Below are 24,057 nucleotides of genomic sequence, written 5' to 3'. Positions count from 1 at the left end.
GAGCCTAATGGCCAAAATGACATGACTAGGAACACAACACTAACAAAACATTCCAATTAAGAGGGGATGTACTGAGCAGAAATAAATGGTTTTAAGTGATGATCAGCCTGGTGTGAAATTATAAACTCCATTGTTAGTATCAAAATGAGTAATTACAGCTCTGATGCACACAAACTTTTATATCTGTGGGACTAAAGTGAAAATACTTTTAGCCTTTTGCAAGACCTCTAAGATCAAATGAAGACCATGCAATTTTTGGCTTAATTGGTGCATTATTCCAGTACAAAGTATTATATAGTATTTCTTTCCACTTTCTCCAGTCTTTTCTTAAAACTGCGTTTCCACAGGATGTCCTAATTAGAAAACCTGTACTGTATACCCTCAAAGGAATTAAGGGTTTCCCTTCAGCTAAGTGGCATTTTTGACTGTGGAAAAAAAAAGCACAGTTTAATGGGACAGAATAAAATAGGGCAGACAGGCTATTCAGGGAAAACTGAGAAAGGGGCACAAGTTTTATATAAGAATTTGTAATTCATTTAGGTGGTGCTCTTTTCTTTACACTTTTCTAACACTGTACAGTAATAAATTCTCTTAATTTAATTTGTACTTATATGTAAAGTAATCCACACACATTTTAATGCTTTTTCTTTCTTTTGCCCTACAGCTTTCATGTCAAGCAAGCAAATGTTAAAAGCAGTTAAAAGCAGGCTTGAATCTGTTCTCTCCATTGATGGATTTTAAAATTAAAGGCCTTTGAAACTTTTATGCCCGTCAGTGCAGCCCAGAAGCACTAAACAACAACTGCTTGGTGTCACATGCTGGCAGACCAAGTCTTGATAAAAGGGTAGCAATTTTTCTACCCTTGCTTAGAGTGCCAAACCAATGCTGAATGGAAGAATATAAATCAGATTTTTCTTTTTAGTGGAGTATGAAATAGTAAAGGCTGAAGATGTCTTAGAGTTCCTGTTCTGCTTTTTTTTTTTCTTTATCGTCTCTCACAATTGCCCTGAAAACTGAAAATATCCTTTAATGAATTACATTGTCTTTCTTTGTGTCATATTCTATGTGAAGAAGAAAAGATGTGATGTTTCTGTAATTGTACACTATCCAGACCATATAGTATTCACCAAAACTTGGTATCTTGCAGAAGATAAAAATTCAAATAATAGATTCAGATTCAATAAAATTAATAGAACAACCTATGTAGCCATATTATTCACTCATGGTTTACAACATACTTTAAATAGCGTAATCAAATATGTAAAAAAAGTTGGCACCTATGTACTATAATGATGGCCATATTAGGCATATCTGATAAAGCTTCCAAGTTTATAAAAATCTTAAAAGCTGATTTTGCTGTAATCTTGCTCCTTGAATATTTGAAACAAAGTCTTAAATTCATATTTATTAGTTCCATGTACTTTTATAAAACGCATGTTAGCTTACTTCATATTTGGATACTATAGGTCTTATAGCTCTGGTGAAAAAGAAAATAGTGTATAAGAAAGCTTCTAAATGAATATACTTCTTTAAATTCTTTATATGAAAATTCTTTGTGGCTCAGCTATCTTAAAATATCTACAGATTTTCACAATTTCAGTAAAATGTGTGATTTATGAAGTTAAGCATCTTAATTACACAATTACAATATCATTTAGTTTGGAATAGACCTCTGGAGTTTATCTAGTCCAGCCCCCTGAACAATGAGGGAAGTTTGCTTAGGTGCTAACTATTTTGAATACTGTTGAGGATGGAACATGAAGTGCTGGGGTTTAAACCCCCAGCCCTGAATGAGGGTTGACATATAGATGATGTCCACAACCAGGCAAGAAAGACCCTCCTGATTGGTTTTCACCCAGGGTCTGGCCAGCCTTGGGTGGGAACTGATGAGGAGATCACCACCAGGTGCCCCCACCTTCCGCATTAACTTGGAAGCAGGGCAAGAACCCGCCTCTATAAGAGCTGACTCTACTTGCAGTAGGGTTGGGATGTTTGCCTCTGCAGTGTGTGTGCATGTGTGCTGATTCTGGTTGTTGGAAAGGCTTCCCAACTGTGTATAGCAAGCAGAGTTCCCCAGATGGCAGGGAGAAAGATGAATCCCTACTACATAACTGGAATCTTGGCCTGGATAATTCCATCTCCCCTGACTTGGATCTTTGGCCAGCTTGCTTCCTTCTTCACATCCTATGCAGTGAGTGAGTGTATTAACTTATTTGTCACTCTCGTGGTGGGTACCTCAGATCTCTGATATACGACGTAAGAGCAGGGGGAGGAATTTGGCTGTTAGTTTGCCCAATAATTAAAATAGCTTTCTCTACTGGGGAAGCAGTCAGCAAGAGTGAGGCCCACAGCCCCCTCGGGCAACCTCTTCCAGCATTTGAACACCTCTGAGGTTACAACAGCCACCTTTGCTGTGAGAGCATGTGGTCAGCTTGTTGTCAACCAAGATAAGTGGGGCCTTTTCTGCAGCTGTCAGGGTGAACAGCTGTTTTATCAAGCACAGTGTTTCCTTAAATAAAACTACCAAGTTGTGCTAGTCAATGCATTGCTTTTATCGCGATTTCCTTTTCTTTTGTTCACATTTGATTTTAGTCCTAGTTCCTTGACCCTGACTTTCAAAAGCTTTTTTGATGTACAAATTTGGTTTGTACCTAAGACATTTCTGAAGGTACCTGCTGACAAGTCTGCAAAATGAAACAAACCAGACTTCTATTTGCTTTGAAAAGCACCCCACAGCAGATGGTGTCATACACTGGAGACATACCATGGTGTGTGTAATGGGAATGTACAGCCTTTAAGGTCTGGACAGACTCATCAGGAACTACTGAAATCTCCTTTTTTCAGACATGCAGTTTTAAAATGACATTCTGTAGTAAGACAGTAAGTTTCCATAAAAACTTTATGAGGTGCTAGTTTTACAAATCTCAATTGGAAATGTTTATCTAGTAAGTTTTTCAACTCGCTCACCTGTCAAGAGATTGTGGCAAGGGCAATGTACCACTGTGATGTTTAACCTAGGCATGTGGAGTCATTGTTTCTGTTATCATCCGTAGTCATGTATGTGTTGTTTGAGCATAGACGATATCAAATATACCAATACTACTCTATGACAACAAGGTGACAATTAATCAATATCTCAAGTGTTCAGATTAGTTGTCTGTACAAGCATGTACTACCAGCACATGGTATCTGTGGCAGGAGGGGCCTTCTTCTTAACTTTGCTGGCTTCTGAGCCCACTGACTCAGTAGAAAAATTCGTATAGCTAAAGGCTAGTTGGATTTTTGATTAAAGGCATTTGATCCAGACTGAATATTTTATAGATTGAATAATCTGTAAAATAAAATTTGTGACATTTCTTTCTTGTAAAAGTAATTGAAATTCATAGAGAGAAGCACGGTGTATGCACTGTTACTGTTTTATCTCCATTTAAAAAAAATTATTTCATCAATTTTTATTTAATTACTTAAATGAGTAATTTAAGGCATTTTAAGGTTTCGTGTATTTGATGTTTCATTTGTTACAGTTGAAATAAGGTGGTTACTATGGAAACAAAGACATTGCATGATTTGAGTTGCTGTTAGCTTTGGGAACAAATATACTTTTACAAAAACAAAACAAAACACCTGAAGTATCAAACTACAAAGTAGAATAAGTTCCTTATTAATTAACAAATCCTGAGTAAAAGCCAGTTTTCCACCATAAGTGCATAGAATAGGCACCGCTCTGGCAGAAACAAATGAAAAAAAGAAAAGTTAACGGAGCTGTCATTTCAATATTCAATATTATCACCTAGAATATGCAATTTCCCAGATGGAATTCCCACATCCTGCATGAACTATTACACCAAAGTGAAAGGCTTAGCGTCACCAACTTGCTTTTCCTGTCATAGTGTAACTGCAATATATACTCACTTCTAGAAACAGCAGAGCAACTGGGAAAATAGAGCTGCTCTCAACATGAGTTGTGTGGGCAATATATGGCACAGGACTCCTGGCACCCCCTCAGCTATTTGTGCAGTTATTTTCTTGGCCATCTCACAGACTTGCATGTTTGTGCACGAGGCAAACAGGTATGTGTGCAGAAAGGAGAAATGGAAACCCCTCATGGAGGCTCCTCAAATGGAGGAGCCTTATGTCCTGAGGGTTGACAAGTGTTGCCAGGCTCTGCTTTCCAAAGTCTTGGGGATGTCAGAGAGCGGACCAGGACAGTAGGAATTGAAGACATGTCAGTTCTCTTCCATATATCTCACTTTTGACTGCTAGTGACCCTGTAGTGCTCAAAATTGTGAAAGAGTTACAGAAATTAAATCAGCTAAAACTGGGCAAATCATCTCAAAATACAGGCACAGAGCCCAGTGAGCTACAATAAGAGCCCAGGCTAACCTGTAGATTGATTTCACTGGCATATTTGCTACAACACACCCATATGCATGCACATGCATGCGGAGCCACACTTAAAAGGATTCAACTATAGATACAACTCTTTAACTAATAAAAGTACTTGATGAATCATCAGTCATAGAGCAGCACAGTTTGGAAGGGACCTCAAAAGATTATCTGATCCAACCTTTCATGTGAAAGAGAGTCTAGATGAAGTTACCTGGACTATCTGTCCAATTGCATCTGGAAGACCTCCAGTGACGAGGACTCTACCATGTCTCTGGGTAAATGATTGTTCTCACTATAAAAAACCTTTCTTACATAGAGGTGAAACATCTCCTGGTGCAACTTATACTTGTTGCACTTTGTCTTCTTCATGTGGCTCCTTGTGAAGAGAAAGTACTCTTCATAAGTGCTCTCTAAGTACATGAATACTGGTGAAGAGGTCTCCCTGAGCCTTCTATTCTCCAGGAAACACAAGTCTAACTCCTTCAGTCAAACCAAAGTACCTTAGTCAAGGAAAAGAAAAAGTAAATTAAAGATGTATTTTCGTGTGGTAATTTTAAAAACTGCTGAGTATATGAAATCAGGCTCAGCCCTCAGTCAGTATTATGTGACTTCAAAATGCTACTGTTGAATGTGCACAGAAGCACCAGAGGAGACTCCATGTTGTCCCTCTATGCCATTTGCACATTGCATAATGTATTTTTCCCATGTTGCAGAGCATGTATGAGTAAATGCATGTTTATTTATATATGTTTTATGTGGCTAAGGAGGTGTTTCTCACAAAGTCTATAGGCTTATCTCTCAAAAACAATGGATGTAGAAAATACAGACTTGAAGTAATGTACTGGGTGAATCAAGTCCACATCTTTATGCCAAAAAAATACTTTGTCTGTGATCAAAATAAGAATTAGTTAAATGAAGTCACCAAATAATTAATTCCATGGGGTTTAATTTTTTTTATATCTTCCTAAAGTGCCATGAAAATCATACGTATATAATCAGCATTGACTCATACTTTTAACAGAAAAAGTTGATAATAGGGAAAACTTCAAAGACTACGATAAATCAAATTAATAATTTGTCCAGGGGAAGTCTGTATAAATTGGTCACATTATCTAAGTGTGTCAAATGAAATATTAAGATCTCCCACTCTTCAGGAATAATTGGATTTGCACATCTCTCTAAACTGCTAGTATTTTCACCAAAATGTAAGCACATTTATTTTTCATTACCGAAGTAACTGCCACAATAAATGGTTATGGAAAAGTGGCCAAATCTGTATGGGAGGGCTCAGGTAGGCTGATTCTACATTTTCCTACTCATTTCCTACTACATTTGTGAAGATGATCAGTAGGCCATGTAAGACTAGTCCAATTCTGCATCCCTATTCAAAGATAAGTTAGAAGGCTTCATTGCTCACACATCAGTTCCTCTAGAGTACCATCATTTCTGCATTTGGCATTGTGGAGGAAGAAAAGGTAACATGAAAATGGCACTTTGATTTTCCTTATGTTTCTAAGTTTTTAAAGAAAGGTTGGGTTATACCTGTTACTTGCTATTCTTATAGCAAAGGGACTGTGCATCCAGATGTTTTATTCTCAGTTATTCATATGTATTTTTTTATTAATTGGGAATTTATTAAATTCTAGTGTATATATATGTGTTTAAAAATTGTTTTAGCTTTCTGTGCATCAAATGCTCTCGTTTATGATGTAAAATTTACTAATGTAAATTTAAATGTTTAATGTGAAGGCCAAAGATGAAGGATCTTGTCTTTATTAGTAAAATGTGCAAAGTCTCTTTGTATTAGAACATGTGAATTAAAGGTGCATCTATTTGTGCTTCTATTTACACCTTTTTTTTTTCTAAAAATGCCCTTTGTTTTCATATGATGTGATGTGTTGCCTTGCCACACTACAGCAGAATTTATTTTTTATATATATATATGTTTTAAATGTCTTGAAAGACCAGAGTTCTCTGGCGTTACTAGGAATGTATTCTCACAATCCACTGATTCTTACTGACAGAATTTTTACCCTGGATATGCTTTCAAGCCATGTATAAACTGAAGCAAAAAATGGAAAATAACATTTTTAATATAATGATGGGTCCTCAAGTGCTGATGAAGTAGAACTGGCTTGAATTACATTTATGGTTTGGCATGCTACAAGTGGTTTATTATCATAGGAACATAGTAAAAATAAACTACAAAAGTACTTGCAAATGTGCTTTCTTGAGCTAAAATTCACTACACTGAAGTATCCTCAAGCAATTGTTCATATTAGTATGAACAATTCATTAGTTCATACCAATTGATAAGTTCATATTCATAAAAGGAAGCATCTGTGACTATCTGCATTGCTGAAATAAGTGAAATACAGAAGCATGCTGTAGCCTCCACATGGGATATTGGCTTTTGGTTTGTTTGTTTATTTAACCATTCCATACACATTGTCAAGGGCTGTTAAATAATAATCTGTCCTTTGATTATTGACCCCTCATATGGTGGCTGGATTAACATTCAATTGATTATTTAGTTTAAATTTAGCTTATCACAATCACATTGTCTTACTAAGCCCCTAAGTATACAAGTGTACTAAAATTATTTAACATTATTCTCTTGTTTAATCCATAGCAACTTGTAAAGTCAAAGACTTAAATATCATAACAACTCTGTAGCTGAAGTCCGGATCGAGGATAATTATTTCCCTAACTCCTAAATTTGAGATATGGTGCTTGGCCAAAAGCTTTGCACAGAAAAATACTGCTGATTTGTCAGTCTGGTCTGATAATATAAGTATTTCAGATTAATGTTTAAACCTTCATTTCAAAAAGTACTTAAGGCCGTGTCTAAACTATTAAACTGTGAGTAACTTGAGTTCACCATGCCAAACTTCTTTCTACTCAATATAGTAGAGGGGTTTAGTGTATTGAATAGAAAATAGAGCAAATGAAGAGAAGAAAACACAGAGATATTTACACTTCTGTCTAGACCAAGCTTTAACTGTGAGCAGTGAGGCAATGAGTGTGTGCCAGAATGAGCATTAAACTGGATGGATGCCAAGCTTTTATTGCAAGTAACCTCTTGCAGCTGGAGCCTAATCACTGGAAGGAGAAGGCAGAGCCACCAATGACTTAAGTAGTGCAAACCCAGAGCACTCCTTAGTGGAAGAATTAGCTCAAGGTGTACTTCTTCACAAAATCCTGCAGAGTTTACAAACACGCACAACCATAAAATGTAATCGTAAGCAGTGTTTTATGTAGTATGATTCACCGTAAGTCAGAGCTGGGTCATTCTGGTTGACTGGTTGGTTAACACTTGCACCATGTACCATGCCATTGGACAGTGGGATTGGCATATTCCAAAAGAGGTGCTGTGCTCCGGCTTCATTCGGGCTTACCGATGATGCCCATATGGCTCCTAATACGCCACCAGAGCAATAACTGGGCATATATTGTGTTCACAGATGCACCTGTTTCCTCTCTAGAGAGGAACTACATAGCAAGTTATTCCTGTTTCTTGAACAAGAACTGCTGGTAGTCTGTTTAGCCCAACTGCTAGATGCTGCACCAGTAGCAGACAAAGGCAGAGTGTGTCTTGGGTGTCTCAGTCCTTCCAGTTGTGTCAGGAGATGGACTTCCAGCTTCATTCTCCAGAGAGACAATTAATATCCTTAGGAAGGCAATCTATAGAGGTCCTTCAAAGTGCTGTTTGCCATACTGAGAAATGTAAATGCAGATGGGTGCAGCTGCCTCAAATGTCAACTTTGTTACAGGCCAGCAGAAAGAGCTGAATTATTTTCATGACAGCTCCACCAGTCTGCTACCTAACACAGACCAAATCACCATGTTGACCTTCTCTAGTCCTTGCCTATCTAGAAGTCCATTCTAACTTGCCAGTTTTGTGTAATACTGAGGGTTTTTTTATACATACCTGCTTAGATAAGATGGAATTTTTCAACCACAAAATGCAGTAATATGTATTGAGTGATTAAAACCAGATTTTTTTTCCATACTACAACCTCTTAAATAAAATGCAAACTTTCAGAAATGTTTAGGCAGACATCTGTAAGAGCTAGGACTTTAATAACACTGCATAAATTGTGGTTCTTTAGATGAGATTTCTGCTTTCTCTTCATATAGATGTCTGCCGTTAGGTATGTGCAAAACCCAGAACTTCAGTTTTTTTGGATGAATACTTCCCAGATCTTGCTTGTGTAAGATTAGATTAAGCATTTCAAGAGCAGGAGCTCTTGCTGAACTCCTGGTTTTAAGTACATTCCATGTCCTGGGAGGCTGGCAGTGAATGTAGCCTGGATGTTACAGGACAGCTGTGCAACAGTTCAAGTTCTCCTCAACCTCCTTCGTTGCACTGGATTAGCCCATGGGGAAAAGAATGAGCTTACAAACCCTCCAGGTCTCCACAATAAGTCCTTAATGACATTTTTTTAATGCAGGGTGTCTGGTATTTGTTGTGCTCTTTTAATACTTTGCTTCCAGTTTGATTACTGCATTGGGGGTTGAACTAGATGGCCTTTAGCGGTTCCCTTCCAACCCAATACATTCTATGATTGAAGAAAAAAAAATGAGGCCTCAAACATATCTATAGTTTTGTAGATCTTTATTAACTCACTTATCAGTTCAAGACCGGTTTTGGTTTATAATTTAGTCAAATGCTTAATCTAGTATTTCATGATCCTTGATTCCTGATTATTATTCCAGTCCTCCTTTGATTAATGACTCATTATAGAAATAGGGCTGAAACAACCCCCCAGATCTCAGCCAAGCCAACATTTGGTTATCTTCAAGTAGTTTAATAGAAATGGGAATCTCTAAAGTTGTGTGTCCTACATAGTCAGTTTTATCACTGTTTTAACTTATACAAAGTTCTTACAACATGTTTCAATGTCCCCTCGGAAAACAGATCTCTTTCTCTGTTTAAAAGAAAGTTTTATGTTTGTTTTTTTCATGCCTATTTCACATTAAAATATTGAAAATAACTAAGTAGTACCAGTTCAAATGGCCTATGTTCTTGATAATCATGGTCCCTGTTACAGTCAGCATAGTTTATGTACTGTTTCTTTCCCAAACCTAGTAACTGCACATCAAAGGAAAACTTTCACCGTAGTGCACTAGATATCCAGCTCTTGTCTTGTCCTTTTTAATCAGAGGCCCCAGCTGTTAAATTTCTTTTAGTCTCTGAGGAAAGGGGAATAAGTAGTGAAGGAAGACTAAAGAGCATTGCAGCAAAACAACTCACAAGGGATATTAGTGTAGTTAAACCAAAGGGCAGAGCTGTGGCTAGAAGTGGCAAGCACCCATGGTATATTTGAGGGCATGGCTTTGTAGAGAAGCAAGAGTGAAATTGTAGGTTTTTGCCTAGAATGTTGTCCTGTCAGTTAATAAAGGTTTCATTTGGTCAAGAATTTGAAATGCTTGCCTTTCCTTCAATTTCCACAATGTCCCATTTTGAATAAGGGTTAAAAAAAAAAATAAGATACATTCCTTATAGAATAGGAAATAGACTCAGTTTACTTAACTCCATTTAAGTCATAGTGGCTTCAAATGCAGCTATTTGTAATGTGTATTCAAGAAAAATAATCCTGGACAATTAATTAATAGTGCAGTATCTCATGGGTCCTTCCTTGTGTTATACTGTAATCACTTGAGGTAAATATCTTAGTCCCCAGGAGTGTATCAACATCATAGCTGTTATTTCTTTTCAAATAGAAATGTGGAGTGCAGTTGTCAAGCTCTGCACATTTGAGACTTGAGGTCAATCATTCCTATTAACCGCAAATGTTACCATTCCCTGGCTGGAGAAATACAGGCTTGAGCATGTGTATCCTACGGAAGAGTAGTCATCTGTTTCAGGACAAGTACATAGAATAAAAATTAGCTTAAGTTTTTCCATGTGCACCTGGCATGTCCATTTAAATAAAGAACACCAAAGGAAACATTAAACTCACATACACCAAAAACCTGGCTCAGAACCACGCTTGATATTCTGGCAGTTCTTCTGGAATTGATTGGCAACTTTTTTAATAGGTTAGACGCAAGTCCTGGAGGCAACAGGCCTAGTTCATAGGGTATGTCACCACGACGAGGTGGAAACGTAATTGGAGCACATGTGAGCACAAATTCCTCAAGCGAGGAGGAAAAACGTTTGCGGTGAAGATATGGTTGCAGGGACTTTGTTAGCAACCGGGTGTATATTTATGATCAGCCTGCATGTACTAAAGACTGATCTGCTGTGTCAGGGCCATTTTGGTTGCCTTGCGAGCTTGAGTAAGTTAGGATACAATCAGACTTCTGCTTCATGATGTTTTATTCGTCATCTCTGTTTTACTGCAGTGTAACTGTGTGGCTTTTGCTTGTGTGCTTTTACCAACCAAATCTGAAAACAATCTCTGTTTTGGTTTAGTCCTTTTTAAAGAGATGATGGGAGGGTGACTGTGGTTCTCATGGAACCTACATAATTACTAAGCCTAATTTCCACTGCGCAGGGCTCTGGTAAGACCAGGGGGCTCTCCGAAGTTGTTTTCCTCTTTAAAACAGGAGATAGCTTCTAAATTTGCCTTACTTTGGTCATTTTTACAGCAGGAGCAAAGGAAATGCAAAATGCTGTCAAGGTTTGTTGCCAAAAGGCTTTGATCATGATGGATTTTATGTAAATGGTAATCAAAACTGTTGTTAAAAAGTACTGTCCCAGTGTGAGAGTCAGCATGTGCTGCAGTTTTAGTAGACTAGTTCTCAAAGCCTTCCAGTAAGCAGTGAGTGGTACTTATATTTATCAATGGCAGGAAGAAGTTTATTTTTCATGAGGAAAAGACAGTGGTTTTACTTCAAATGGAATTTAAAATCTCATTGTAGCTCGTATCTATATATTTTATTTAGCGGTCCTTGGGAAAGACTTTTTTTATGGAGCAGAAAAATGCCTCTGAGAAGATGATCTCAGGGATGCTGTTTTCTCTGCTGTGACATAAGGCAGGAGCAGACAACTCAGCTTTTTTCTTCTTTAGAAGCTTACATTAATTTATTTTGACAGCATTTCTAACCCATGTAGTAGCTTAGGACTATCTGTTTGTGCTACCTTCCTATTTCAGACAAGCAGTACTTTTCGTGAGACTGTTAATTTGGCAAAGGGCATGGGTTCACATTTGGTTTTCATAGACTGATAGATTTAAAGGCCAGAAGAGACCATTATGATCATCTAGTCTGACCTCCCACTTCAATCGGGGCACGAGCCTCACACAATCATTACTCTAACAAGATCATAACTTTAGGGTGAGCTAGGCAGCAGCTTAAAAAAGTCATTCAATCCTGAGTTGTCTTCCTCTACTTTTAGCATTAATTTTCCAACTTCAGACTCCAGTTCCTGGATCGTATCATTTTATAGGCATGCAGAGTCAAAATGAAACCTCATCTTCAACTGTCCTTTTCAATTACATGTCTGTGATTTCATCTACTTGGATTTATCCCAAGATTATAGGAATATTTATGTTGTATAGTTGTCAGACCATGCCAAATGGACAGTAAGCATTCTTTTCACTTTATACTGGATGCTGTAAAAACAGTTGCAAAGCACGCACGGAATGTCAAGATCTTGGGCTAGGTCTGCATTGCTAAGTCAGGGAGCATTCAATCTGGCTTTTGCTTTTTGAGAGCATTTTGCATTCACTGAGTTAACATGCGTGAAGCCTGTTCACAGAGCAAATGTATAGCAGCTATTGTCCTTTTAAAAAACAACCCTGGCATTTCTTATATCAATTTTTAACAGACAGATGGCAATGAAAATTGACAAGTCACACAAAACAAAATATAAGAAAAGGTAGGGGCAAATGTTTACGAAATTATGATTTACATAGAATGTTTCCAAAATACAGTTGTAATTTGATTCACAAGAGAACAGCAGTACAAGGCTCGGTGAGAGGAAGGAAGATGCTTTGAATAAGCTTATTCTGCCAGTCATTTTTATGTGTACTCATCATAATGTGAGAGCACACTTTCTCCAATCTTAAAACCTGGTCTATGGTTCACTATCCCAGGAATTCTGGTCTACAGCACTGGATCAATTTTTCAAGAGGGCCAGAGTTTTAGATCTGGCAATGAAGTCTTATACAACCTGAGAAGTTTGAGGTATGGATGTGAAAGGAGTTTCTGACATTTTGGAAAATCTGTGAGCAAAATTCTGCTTCTGAAACTTAAACATCTTTCAGGTTTGTTTGTTTGTTTTTTTTTTCCTCCTCTTATACAGAGTACAGAAAGAGGGCAGGATACCACTGCTATCACATGGTAGACAAAGTAGTACCATGCTCCATAAAGAAATACAATAGGAGAAAGAACTGGAGGAAGATACTGCCCAAAGACACTTCCTTGCTATCTTGTAAAACATTAATATAAACTGATGTTCTTCAACAAAAGTTTAACAAAATTCTGATACTTCTTGACCTAAAAAGACTTCAATTTCTTGCATACCAAACTCCATGAAAACAAATAGCCATGCTTTCCAGTTGGAAAATGATGCAGTTCAAGAAGCTAGAGCATGGGAGTGCATTAACTCTAATTTTTGTAAGGCAACTCACTTGTTTAGTACTTATCCTACATTTACATGGTTGGGAAATACAGAGGTCATCAAGAGACTGGTGTGAAACTGTAATAATATCTATGGGTTTATGTTTATATTCACTGGATAGGAAAGTTATTCTAAAATTTTGTTCTTTATCCAGGATTTGAAAATATCCAAGATAAAACCATAGAATGGTTTGAGTTGGAAGGGACCTTAAAATCATCTAGTTCCAAACCCCCTGCCATGAGCAAGGGCACCTCCCACTAGACCCTGTTGCTCAAAGCCCCATCCAACCTGGTCTTGAACACTTCCAGGGGTGTGGCATCCACAACCTGTTGCAGTGTCTTGCCACTCGTACAGAGAAGAACTTCTTCCTAATTTCTAATCTAAATCCACCCACTTCCATTGTCAAGCTAGTACCCGTCTTCCTGTCGCTATAAGCCCTTATAAAAAGTCCCTCTTCAGCTTTCTTGTAGGTGTCCTTCAGATACTGCAAGGCCAGGTCTGCTGGAGGTCTCCTTAGAGTCTTCTCTTCTCCAGGCTGAACAATCCCAACTCTCTCAGCCTGTTTTCATAGGAGAGGTGTTTCAGCTGCCTGATGATCTTCATGGCCCTCCTCTGGACACACTCAAATAGGATTATGTCCTTGTGTTGGGGGCTACAGAGCTGGACACTGGCTCATGTTGAGCTTTTCATCCACCAGCACCCCCAAGTCATTCTCCTCAGGACTGCTCTCAATCCACTCATTGTCCAGCCTGTATTTGTGTTTGGAATTGCCCCAACACAGGTGCAGGATATTGCACTTGGCCTTGGTGAACTTCTTGAGTTTGGCATGGCCCCACCTCTCCAGCCCATCAAGGTCCCTCCAGATGGCATCCCTTCCCTCCAATATGTTGACTGCACCACACAGCTTGGTCATCTGCAAACTTGCTGAAGGTGCACTCAATCCTGCTGTCCATGTCACCAACAAAGAACTTAAACAGCACTGGTCCCAGTACTGACCCCTGAGGAACACCACTTGTCTAATCTATGGGTAAAAAAATTTCTGTTTCAGAGAAAAATATTTACCCTTTATGTGTTAATGGCCTCAGTTGAAGATACTTTCAGGTTATTTAAAATCGCTAAAGTGTTCCACAATAGCTCTAAGGACACTTTTTCTTTATAGTATGTATAGGTCCTGACTGTTAGTATTTGTTATGTCAAATAATAAATTTTAAATTAGCCAATATTAATGAAAGATATTAATTTTTTCTTTTAAAACTTCTAGTATAAAGTGTTAGAACACCTTCACAATGTGTGTACGAGCAAGGTATAAAAAAAGTTATATAAATGTCATTTCAAGAGTATTTGCACATTTGGATCCCCTTAACAAACTGGTATTAAATACAAAGGTTATCTGATACTGTAACTATATATGGTATTTTGACTTTGCACGTGAGTCTCAGCTCTACAAAGGGACATCTAACAGCACAGCAAACATGCTTTTGCAATTAAATGATTGTCTACAGTGCCGCTTATGGAAATACAAGATACAGCTCAAACTGTTAGGTAAAGAATGCCCATTCTTGTTTCTCTTTGGTTTAATGGGTTGTAAAATAAATACTGTGTAGAAGGTATTTTTACAGTCAGAGCTTGCGATACATGATATGCAAGGCTGTGCTGGAAAGAAAATGCTAAAATTATGTACTTTAAACACCCATCATGCTTCTCAGAAGGGTTATGCATGTAAAGTCATCAAAATCCTCTGCTATCTTTAATGGAACAGGACTGACTGCTCCTGTGGTGTTTACAGCATCAGCCCCGGTAAATGCCAATGTATGCATGGTTCACTGACGAAATACTGCCAGTTTCATTTGTTTGTAGCCTAATTCAAGGAGGAGTAAACAGACTGCATGGATGAAGAAGGGGAGAGCAAGGAACAAAGTGCTTTAAAACAGCATGAAATAGGGAGTGATGCTGCCAGAAAACAAACCAACCAACCCAAATGTACTCTTTCTCTCACACACTCTCACTCCCACATTATATGTGTGCATGGAGGTGGTAAGGGGAGGATGAGAAAAATGAGAAAAGTGAGTTAATGGTAGCTGAAGGGAGTTAAGTGATGGAATAGATACATCAGGAGGAAAAGTAGTAATGTGAGGGAAAGAAGCCCATTAATAAAAGTTGAGGAGAGATGAAATTAATGAGAGCTCTGCAGAGACACTACAGCCCTTGTGTGGAGAGAAGTACAGGGCCTCATCCTGGTGTTCTTTTCAGTACTTCCCAGGTACTGGGGACTACTCGGAGGACAAAGTACAATTAAAAGGCAGGGACTGTCAGCCTGTCAGGAATACTAAGCAAGGGACCAGTCTTGCACACTTACATAGGTGAATAACCATGAGAAACATCTTGTCATGCCAGCAGCCCTCAGGTTTTTCAAATGAAGTATATGCACCTAAAGTCACTGAAATAAATGAGTATTTACGGTCAGGACTCTCTAATGGTTTACTTCTTTTTATTCTTCTTTTTTATGTCCTTAAGCTACCCTTACAGGGCTTTTTTATCTCTGTGGAAACTTTGCATTTTGTGCAAAAAAAAGGACTTTTTGTGCCCACATGCTCCCAGAAGATGGTCTTTCATGTGAAACAGCAGCTACCTCAGGATGTGTGGTAAAAAACGAGGAGCTGGTAGCTGTAAGCTCCACCGTGCACAGCAGTGTCCTGGTGCTAAGGCAGCCAGGCCAGGTCAGGTCACAGCCATCACAGACCTCCCCCTCCTCCTCATGTGCTTGGATTTCCTTCCTGTGCATAGGGAGGGGAGAAGGCAGGCTTAAGCACTGGTTGCTCAATCTCACATGCAATTGCCCAGTGGCCAGGGTATGGCCCCAGATCTGGAAGCTGAAAAGCACTCTGCTCTCCTGCAGTTGCAGATATTTAATGCAGTCATAATTAGCTGATAAACACAGACTCAAGCCACAAGTTCTTTCTTAAGAACAGTTAGAGAAGGCGCAATCTGTGAACAGATATTTCTTCTGTGCAGAAAAGATGTTTCTTTTTAGAATTATTTATTAAAAAATAAAGCTTAAGTGAACTATGGAATTAAATCAGTTAGACAGTCCTCCCCAGCACTGTGAATCCCAAGAGGAAAGTGCTGACCCATGTACTGGGTATTTAAAAGTGCAATCTCCTTGCTTCTTCCCTTTCTCACCCCGACCCTAGCCCTAAAACTAATTGCGTAATCTCATTTTCAGTAGGTCCTTAGAAATTTTCTAAAACTTGCTCTTACCTTGAACTTTTCTGCTCTTGTCTTGTCATACTTAATGCATAGACAAAACATCTAATGTAGCATATCAAAATAAAAGTCTTATGTTCACACCTGTGTAATTACAAAATTTAGATCCAGAAAACTTATACAATAAATTCTTCAAAATGCTAATGTGTTCTTTTCTTTCTTTTTGACAGCAAAATTTGGAGAGTAACCTCACCAACCTTATTAAGAGGAATACTGAACTGGAAACTCTATTGGCAAAACTCATTCAAACTTGTCAACATGTGGAAGTGAGTACAGACCTCCATTTGCAGTCCTTGTAAACTTAACTACCTTCATCTCTGGCATTCAGGAACAAAACTTTAAACAAACAAACAAAAAACCAACAGGCACAGAACTAAATGAAAATAGTGGTGAACTTATTTAGAGCTATATCACTGATAAATGGTATTCTTAGTACAGGTGATTTCCATTACATTCCTTCCTATCCCCTTTTAATTATTATGTTTGTGTGGCCTCCACCACTACTGTAATTGCTTATTTTTTGAGTTCCTCCGTGAGGTAGAATAATATCTACAGGTAGAAAACTAAGGAAAAGAAATAGTAATGCCCAGATCTGCAAAGATATTTATGTTTCTATTGGCCACTGGTTGTTTTTGGGTGTTTTTTTTCATCATAATTATCTAAATACATATGTGGACTCAAAATTTATACATGAGATATATTTATTTTCAGAAGATGAAAGGTGCTTACAGGCCTTTGAGATGTATCAGTTGCATATTCCACTTTGTGTATCAGTTTTGAGAAAAGCTTTAGCAGGTATGGAACAGAATCCCTATTTCCCCAAAATCTGGGGGATATTTTAGACAGCCCCATAGAATTTGCTGTTCTATAGGTAAACTAAATAATGACAGAATAATTTGTTCATGGGAGCTGACATAGGGTGAGATCAGAGTCTAAAATAATTTTTTTTTTTTTTCCAGCAAAAGTTTTCTTTTTTTTTCACACACTGTAAGACCTTAGTTCCTTATAGTACATGCAGGTCAACAAAGCCAAAACCACTATAAACAAAAAGCTTCCATATCATACAAAATTCACAAAGGACAACATAAGTTTATGCTTTCTGCCACTAAATATTATACAAACATCCCCATGGCATCAAAACTTTATCACCAATGCTTTCCTTGTTGTCAGTTTCAGCCATGAGTGACACACTAGATGTGAAACCTTATTCCTCCTCCAGGTAAATTGTGTCTGAGAAACACTGGAAGACTCAGAAAGGCTCAGCATCATGAGGCTCATGTGCTTGTTGTCAGATACACTGGTTTCACTGAGATACACTAAGGTCATCATTTGCAGTGCTATCAGTTCTCGTAAGTTCTAAACTCAATTTAAGATGACATAGGAAAATAATGAGCTAGGAATCAGAGGAGCTGGCATAACATAAATACTGCTGATTTAGAGTGGAACAAGCTATAGACCTCAATCACTGAAAGAGTATCTTCAGTTGAACAGCAAATTACCGGTCAGATTAGCAGAGTAAGCTCATTTTCCCTGTGAAAAATGATTGCATTTTTGTTTGCATTACAATGCTGTCTGTTGACAGCGTTCCACACAGGACCATTTCACTTCTGACTGCGTTGCAATTCCTGTGCCAGCCTTGTATATTCAGAGAAGGATGCCCTGTACATCCCTCACAGACAAGCAGCATTACATAGTAACAGTGTTGTATAGAAAAGATATTCCACTTTGAGTATGGTTGTCTACGTATGTGAAAGGAAGCCAGGTTTCTTCAACAGTGTTGCTTGAGGAATAACCCTGGAGGATCTGAAAAAGATAGCGTTAACTCAGAGCTTCTGAAACAGGAATACAGTTTAAGAGAAGCTTAGCTGTGACTAAACTGCCGTAACACGGCACCTGCGAGCTTTGCAGAAGGGCATGTGGTTTTTAGAGAAGCCTCTTTTTTGTTCTTATAAAATCTTGTGGAAGTTCTCCATAGGACGACTTAATTTCTGTCTTTTTCAGACTAAAATTAAGTGACCTAGTTAAGCCCAAGAGCAACTTTTGCTTGTGAATGGATTCAAATTCACATCTTGAAAATTTGGCAACCGTTTAAGTACCTGTTAACTATAGTAATGGCACATGATGCAGAAAAAAAGGGGGTGAAAAAAAAAAAAAACAACAAAAAAACCCCAAAAACTTAAAAGTAAACTAAACCCCAAATCAAAACAAAGAACACAAAACCTGTTCCTCCAAAGAGAGTGTCTTAGCCATTTTTCTACGTGTTCCAACTTCTGTGGAGTCTCACTGACTTCATGGGCCTCAACAAAGGCATGGAAGTCTGTCAACATGAGGTGAATGGTTTGAGTTCTTCATATAGACAGCAACAACGTCAGGCAGAACAGCTGTAGTATCAGCTGGAACAACCATGTTTGATAATGAGAGACAGAGACACGGCACGTATTCTTCTTCTGTGTATAAAACTCGGAGCAAAACCCATGAAGCAGATGGGCTCAGGGCAGCATAAGGCCTCTTCTTCAGTGGTGGCCTATGTCCAAGATAGGCTAGAATTGGAAAATTTAAAATCGTTCCTCCATCTCCTCTGCAGTTCTGCAATATATTACCAACTCTGAGGTTTAATATTACAAAAAATCCAACTTGTTCAACTGGTAACAGATGCGCTACTGTCCCAGGAGTCCTGTTTCAGAAAATTTCTCTGTAGACATAAAGCAATAGCAGCAAAGTTGTTAGTGAATTCATACCACGTTTTATTCATCAAATTAGTCTAATTAGCATTTAAATTAGCTAAATATTAAGAAATGAGCTTCAGTCAAAACCCTGAACCTAGGCCATGCTGGAAATCAGGCAAGTGGGGATGTGGAAGTAAACTTAAAAGCTATCTCTATTTCTCAGAGCTCTGTGAAAGCTTCAGATATGATGTGAATTATCGCCAATGTTAGAGAAGCTGAGGCTTAGACAGATTTTTTAAAAGTCGGTATGCTCTCTTACTTTGTGCTTCTTCATCACAGAAATTCGGCCCAAACCAGGAAACAAAACGAAGCAAACAGTTCAGTGGTGGTAACAGTAATGTTACAAATTTAAATTTACAAAACACTAAGAAAAGAAAATTACTGTATTCCTTTTGCCATCTGAACTCACTCAAAGGTTGAAACAGAGCAGGTACTTATTTCATAGGAAAGGTTTTGGGTTTCGCTTTTATACAATATACTACAGATAATGCTGTAATATATATTGTATACAATTTGTAAACACGTAAAAACGTAGGTAGTATGCTTTAAAAGCTACTGTTACATATTTTGATTTTCCTTATCTAATTTTAAATCATTTTAATAATGTTATCTTAATGTTGACTTGGATTTTGTGGGGTTTAAAAACCATTTGAAAAAAAAACAAAGAACCTTTGGGTTTCAAAAATAATTTGAACTTTGAAAAGAAAGGAAGAAAAGGAAATTTTTATTCCTTGTGCTGAGGTTTCCAAGTTTTCATTAAGTATATTAAAATATATTAAGTAATATTAAAAAAAAATTATACTACTTAGCATTTGGTTTTAGAAATAAACACTAGATTTTTTAAAGCCTTTGTCATGTCATAAACAAAAATTCAATATTGCATGAAAAATGAAAAAGAATGTCTTTTTTGGCTTTTGGTATGAAGCAGAAGCTGATGTTTCTGAAAATGAACAACAAACAGACTCTGTGTCTTCTGAATAGATGAATACTTGCCAACCAAACCAAATGTTGTCACAGAGGCACTGTTTCTCATCAACCAAGTGAGTTGTTAATGGCTTCCCAGCTACCAGCTTCACTTCAGCATAATTATATACCCATACACCCTTCCCATCAGGCAATTATAACTTTGACTGCAAAGGCCACATCTCAATCTCTGCGTGTTTTAAAACTCATGTTTATTGCTTTCTGAAAGAGAGTTATTTGCACCTGTCATTCACATGAGTAGGCAAGGACTGGTCATAGATGTTCGTTATCTGGAAGCTGGATGCCTTCCAGCCACGGAAGAGGGGGGATCTGGGGCTGCCTTTTATCACAGCAATGGAGGCATAAATCTTGCCTATTTTTAGATAAAATGTATCAGTTCATGACAGGATCTGTCCTGATGGGGAACGTGATCTTGGCATACTCAAGAAGTCCACTTCTAGTCTTGTTTTCTTCTCGGTGTTTCAGGGCATATTGATAGGAACACTTTTGTGAATAAATCAAGCCAAACATGTATTCTTTACTGCTTTAAGTACAGCAGAGATATTGTTAAGCATTTTATAATAATAATAATTATAAAATCTGATTTCATGCCTGTTATGAAAGTATAGTCTGTGTTAATACTTAGTTTATAGTAATGCCTGATTTTTAAAATCCCTTTTTCTCAAAGGGAACCACACCGTGAAAAGCAAACACTGGAGATTATAACTCTCCATTCTGTCCCAAACCTTTATGTTTTGTTAGGAGTACCCTGGCACACTGTTTTTACTCATTTTTTGATATATCCCTAACTTCTTGTTTGTTTGTTTTACACTTATTTTTCCATTCTCCTTTCCTCTGTAATCCTGTCTGTTGCTGTTTCTTGCTGTTGGGTTTTTTGGGGAATTTTTTTTGTTTGTGTGTTTTGGAGTTTTTTTAGTTTGTTTTTTTTTTTTTTTTTTTTTTTTTTTTTTTTTTTTTTTTTTCAGAAATGCTGAAGGCTGTTGATCAGAAAAGTTTTTGTTTCCTTCCTTGGAGACAATGACAGGTCTACAACCTCATTCCTTTGGCCAGGCTGCTTTCTGCACAGCAGCCCCTCACTGAGGGCAACTCACTGGTTTGGTCTTGCTGAGCCAGCTCTTCTCCTCACTCCATTTAGGGAAGGTGGCTGTGGCTGCATCCCCAGGGACAGCAGGCTTGGCTGTCTGAAAGGATAAGCCGTTTCATAGGATAAAACAGATTTTCCACAAACTGAGAAAATGGAATAGAAATTACTATAAATCTGAAATAGATTTTTTGTAGTCCTAGTTCATGGCATTCATGCATCTCGTAGTATCTGTAGAAATTTTTTTTTTAAAGCATTAAAAACTGTCCTGGAAAGTTTTATCTTTAAATTCTGTGGATATTCCCTCAACAAGAAAGCCCGCTAGCATGTGGCTATATCAATGTGTGTCTCTTAAAAGTCCATAAAAATACCCATAGTACCACAAAAAATGTCAGGAAAGCAGCTACTTAGTTCTGGAGCTATTATAAGCGGAAGAAGTTTGAGGGAAAAGGAAGTAATATAAATATTTATGTTTTAGCGTAAATTAACAGTCTAGGTACAAGCCCTTTAACTCAGCTGAGGGAGAAGAGGCTTTAGCTGGAGCCAGTCCCACTGGGGGAAACAAGGCTCCAGTAATTCTTTCATAAGAAATTGCTCATGTGAATATCTGAAAATTTCTGTAGGAGCCTTGGAAAAGTCTTCCAAAACCTCTGTTGTAAGGTTGGGACTGACAAGCCTAGGATATGACAATAGAGGTTGATCCCTGGGTGACAGCATGCTCGTGGCCAAACCAACTCACTGACAGGTCTCCCTTCCTCCTGCTGAGTACTGAGGGTGTGTCAGCATGGTGATATCATGGGGTAGTTTTTGGCACCCCTGTCCTACCTGTCCCCCTGTGTGCTATAGCATTGCCACCCTCTCTTGCACACCTGCCATGTGCAAGGTGATAGGGGCCGCATCCTGCTCCACTGGTCCTGTGCCTTTTCCAGCTGCACACAGCTTCAGACTTAGCTTAGTTGGATCATGGGAGGATTTAATGCTGCAAGCGCTTAGGTTCTCCCCTTGGCTTTAGTGTCACAGGTTTCTCTGACTGACAAAGTGTTTTGTCACAGCAAATTTGCTTCTTTGTCATAGTTTCCAAGGCACATTGCTTCTGTGAACATGTGAGGCCTCTGCAAATGTCATTTAGATCATGATATTCATGGGCATAAGGCACAAATTTGAGCAGGAACCTCTTTTGCCAGTTAAGTTTTTTCTAAGCAATTTGAGTTTTGTTTCTGGACTTTCATCTCTTCTAGGAAATATATAATTAAACGTCTGTTATATAGTCAATACCATGAAACTTCTCTCATCTGTTAGGCAGAAACATAATCTGAACTCAGCTGGAGGAAAAATTGGAGCAATTATCTAGGGGGGAGGGGAAAGGAAATAGGTTTTGCTTGTAGACAGCTTTATAACATCTGTATCGCAGTCTTTCTGTTTGTTTTGGTTTGTTTTCAATTCACCAAACGTCATAGGAAGTGAATTCTGGACACCGTTGCAAAATCATTTTTAGCTGTATAAAGAAGGGAAGGCATTTTCCTCTAACTGTGTAACCCTCAAACTGCTGCATCCTTTGGTTTTCTGTTCGTAATGGAAATGTTCAGTTTCTAGCTCGGTTCTAAAGATCTGCTGCGGGCTAATTCTCAACATAAGATTCCCAGTCAAAAATCAGTTTTGTGCGTGTCAAAGGGATTTTTTTTTTTAATTGTTTTGTTACGTAATCACGTGAAAAAAGAAAAAATAGTATATTGAAAGACCTTTTATTTAACTGGTATAGTTACTGAACACTCACACATATCTGATATATTTTAAATCAGTGTAATAATAGTAGTGCAAGTGTGATGCAGAGAAGATACTGCTATTGCCTTTCTTCTGTGTGATTGATCAAAAAGAATTGAGACTAATGGGAAAATTATAAATAATGAAAATTCAAGTTTCTGGTAAGACTTCCATTACAAGATAGCTGCTTCAAATTTTGCAACAAAATGCCTATGTCAGTTTTTATATAAGTACAGCATTTTTGTCATTTGAGGGACAGCAAAATCAAAACTTGGCTGTCAGTGTGATTCCCAGAGGACACTCAAACAAAGAAGCTTTGTCTGTGACAATAAAAAACAGTGAGTACTCTGTTTTCACTAGGTTTCATGGTACTTGCTCCTCCTTGAGCTTTGGGACCATTTCAGTCAAAGCCCAAGTAAACTGAGAAGTTCTCATTAGGAAAAATTAGGTGAAAAGCCTGTGCATAAATCCTGAATGTCTGAACCACAGCAAATGGACTTTGTAGTAATACAAAGGTGTAATAGTTTGGAATAAGGAATCTACTTTGGTGAGTTTTTGGGTTTTTGGCTTTTTTTCAGATAGTAGGACAGGACCAATAGAGAAAATAAATGTTTGCCATTATCGTGAAATATGTGAGGCAAATAACTTGGAAAGCAGCTCCACTGAAAGCTGCTTTTTCCTCTACCCCAGTATCTTCCATTTTTGAGAAGATGCTTGTTCAGCAACTAAATTTATTTGTTATATTTAAGTTGTAGAAGTAACTGTCTATTTGTTAAATAGGCAGGAAAATATGACTGAAGGAAATCAGGAGTTCTTACTCTCAGTAAGAAACTAATTAGCCAACTTCATGATGCACATAAAACCCTAAGGAGTTTACATTTTTTCCTTAAGACAGTTTCTAATGAGAAAGGGTACAAGAGACACTTCCTCTATTAACGTTATTTAGATTAAATATATGGCATGATCTATTTTTGATTTCTAATTACTTTGGTTCCACATTTAATTCCACTCCCACAAAACTTTGTTTCAGTCAATGAAAAATTCAGGTAAGCTTTAGTCAGTCTTGATTTTTTATAGCGTTAGACAAAAGAGAAACTTCAGAAATAAAATCTGAAAAAAAACATGCTGCATTGCATACAGCAATACAAAATATTCAGCCAAGGATGTCCTAAGTCGCATGCCCATTAAACCTTAGCCTAGCATTCAAATATTATTTGTGTAAAGAATTATTTAATTGCTTTCACAAATGACTAATTAAATGTATAATTGATAGATATATA

At 37.7% G+C, this 24,057-nt stretch overlaps 1 protein-coding gene across 1 annotated transcript in view; it reads left to right on the top strand.

Moving 5' to 3' along the window:
• The window catches only part of LOC103776267 (E3 ubiquitin-protein ligase Midline-1-like), a 52,618-nt gene extending 36,094 nt beyond the window's left edge, over positions 1-16,524 (top strand). Inside the window, exon 2 of the mRNA XM_008943770.1 lies at positions 16,396-16,524. Coding sequence (XP_008942018.1) covers positions 16,396-16,524 — 129 coding nt within the window. The remainder of the gene's footprint in view (positions 1-16,395) is intronic.
• The last annotated feature ends 7,533 nt before the right edge of the window (positions 16,525-24,057 follow it).

The sequence above is a fragment of the Merops nubicus genome, unplaced genomic scaffold (assembly GCF_000691845.1).
Source record: "Merops nubicus isolate BGI_N331 unplaced genomic scaffold, ASM69184v1 scaffold3877, whole genome shotgun sequence".
NCBI classification, from domain to species: domain Eukaryota; kingdom Metazoa; phylum Chordata; class Aves; order Coraciiformes; family Meropidae; genus Merops; species Merops nubicus.
Note: the sequence above shows the minus strand (reverse complement) of the source record. Positions and strands in the feature narration are given on the sequence as shown.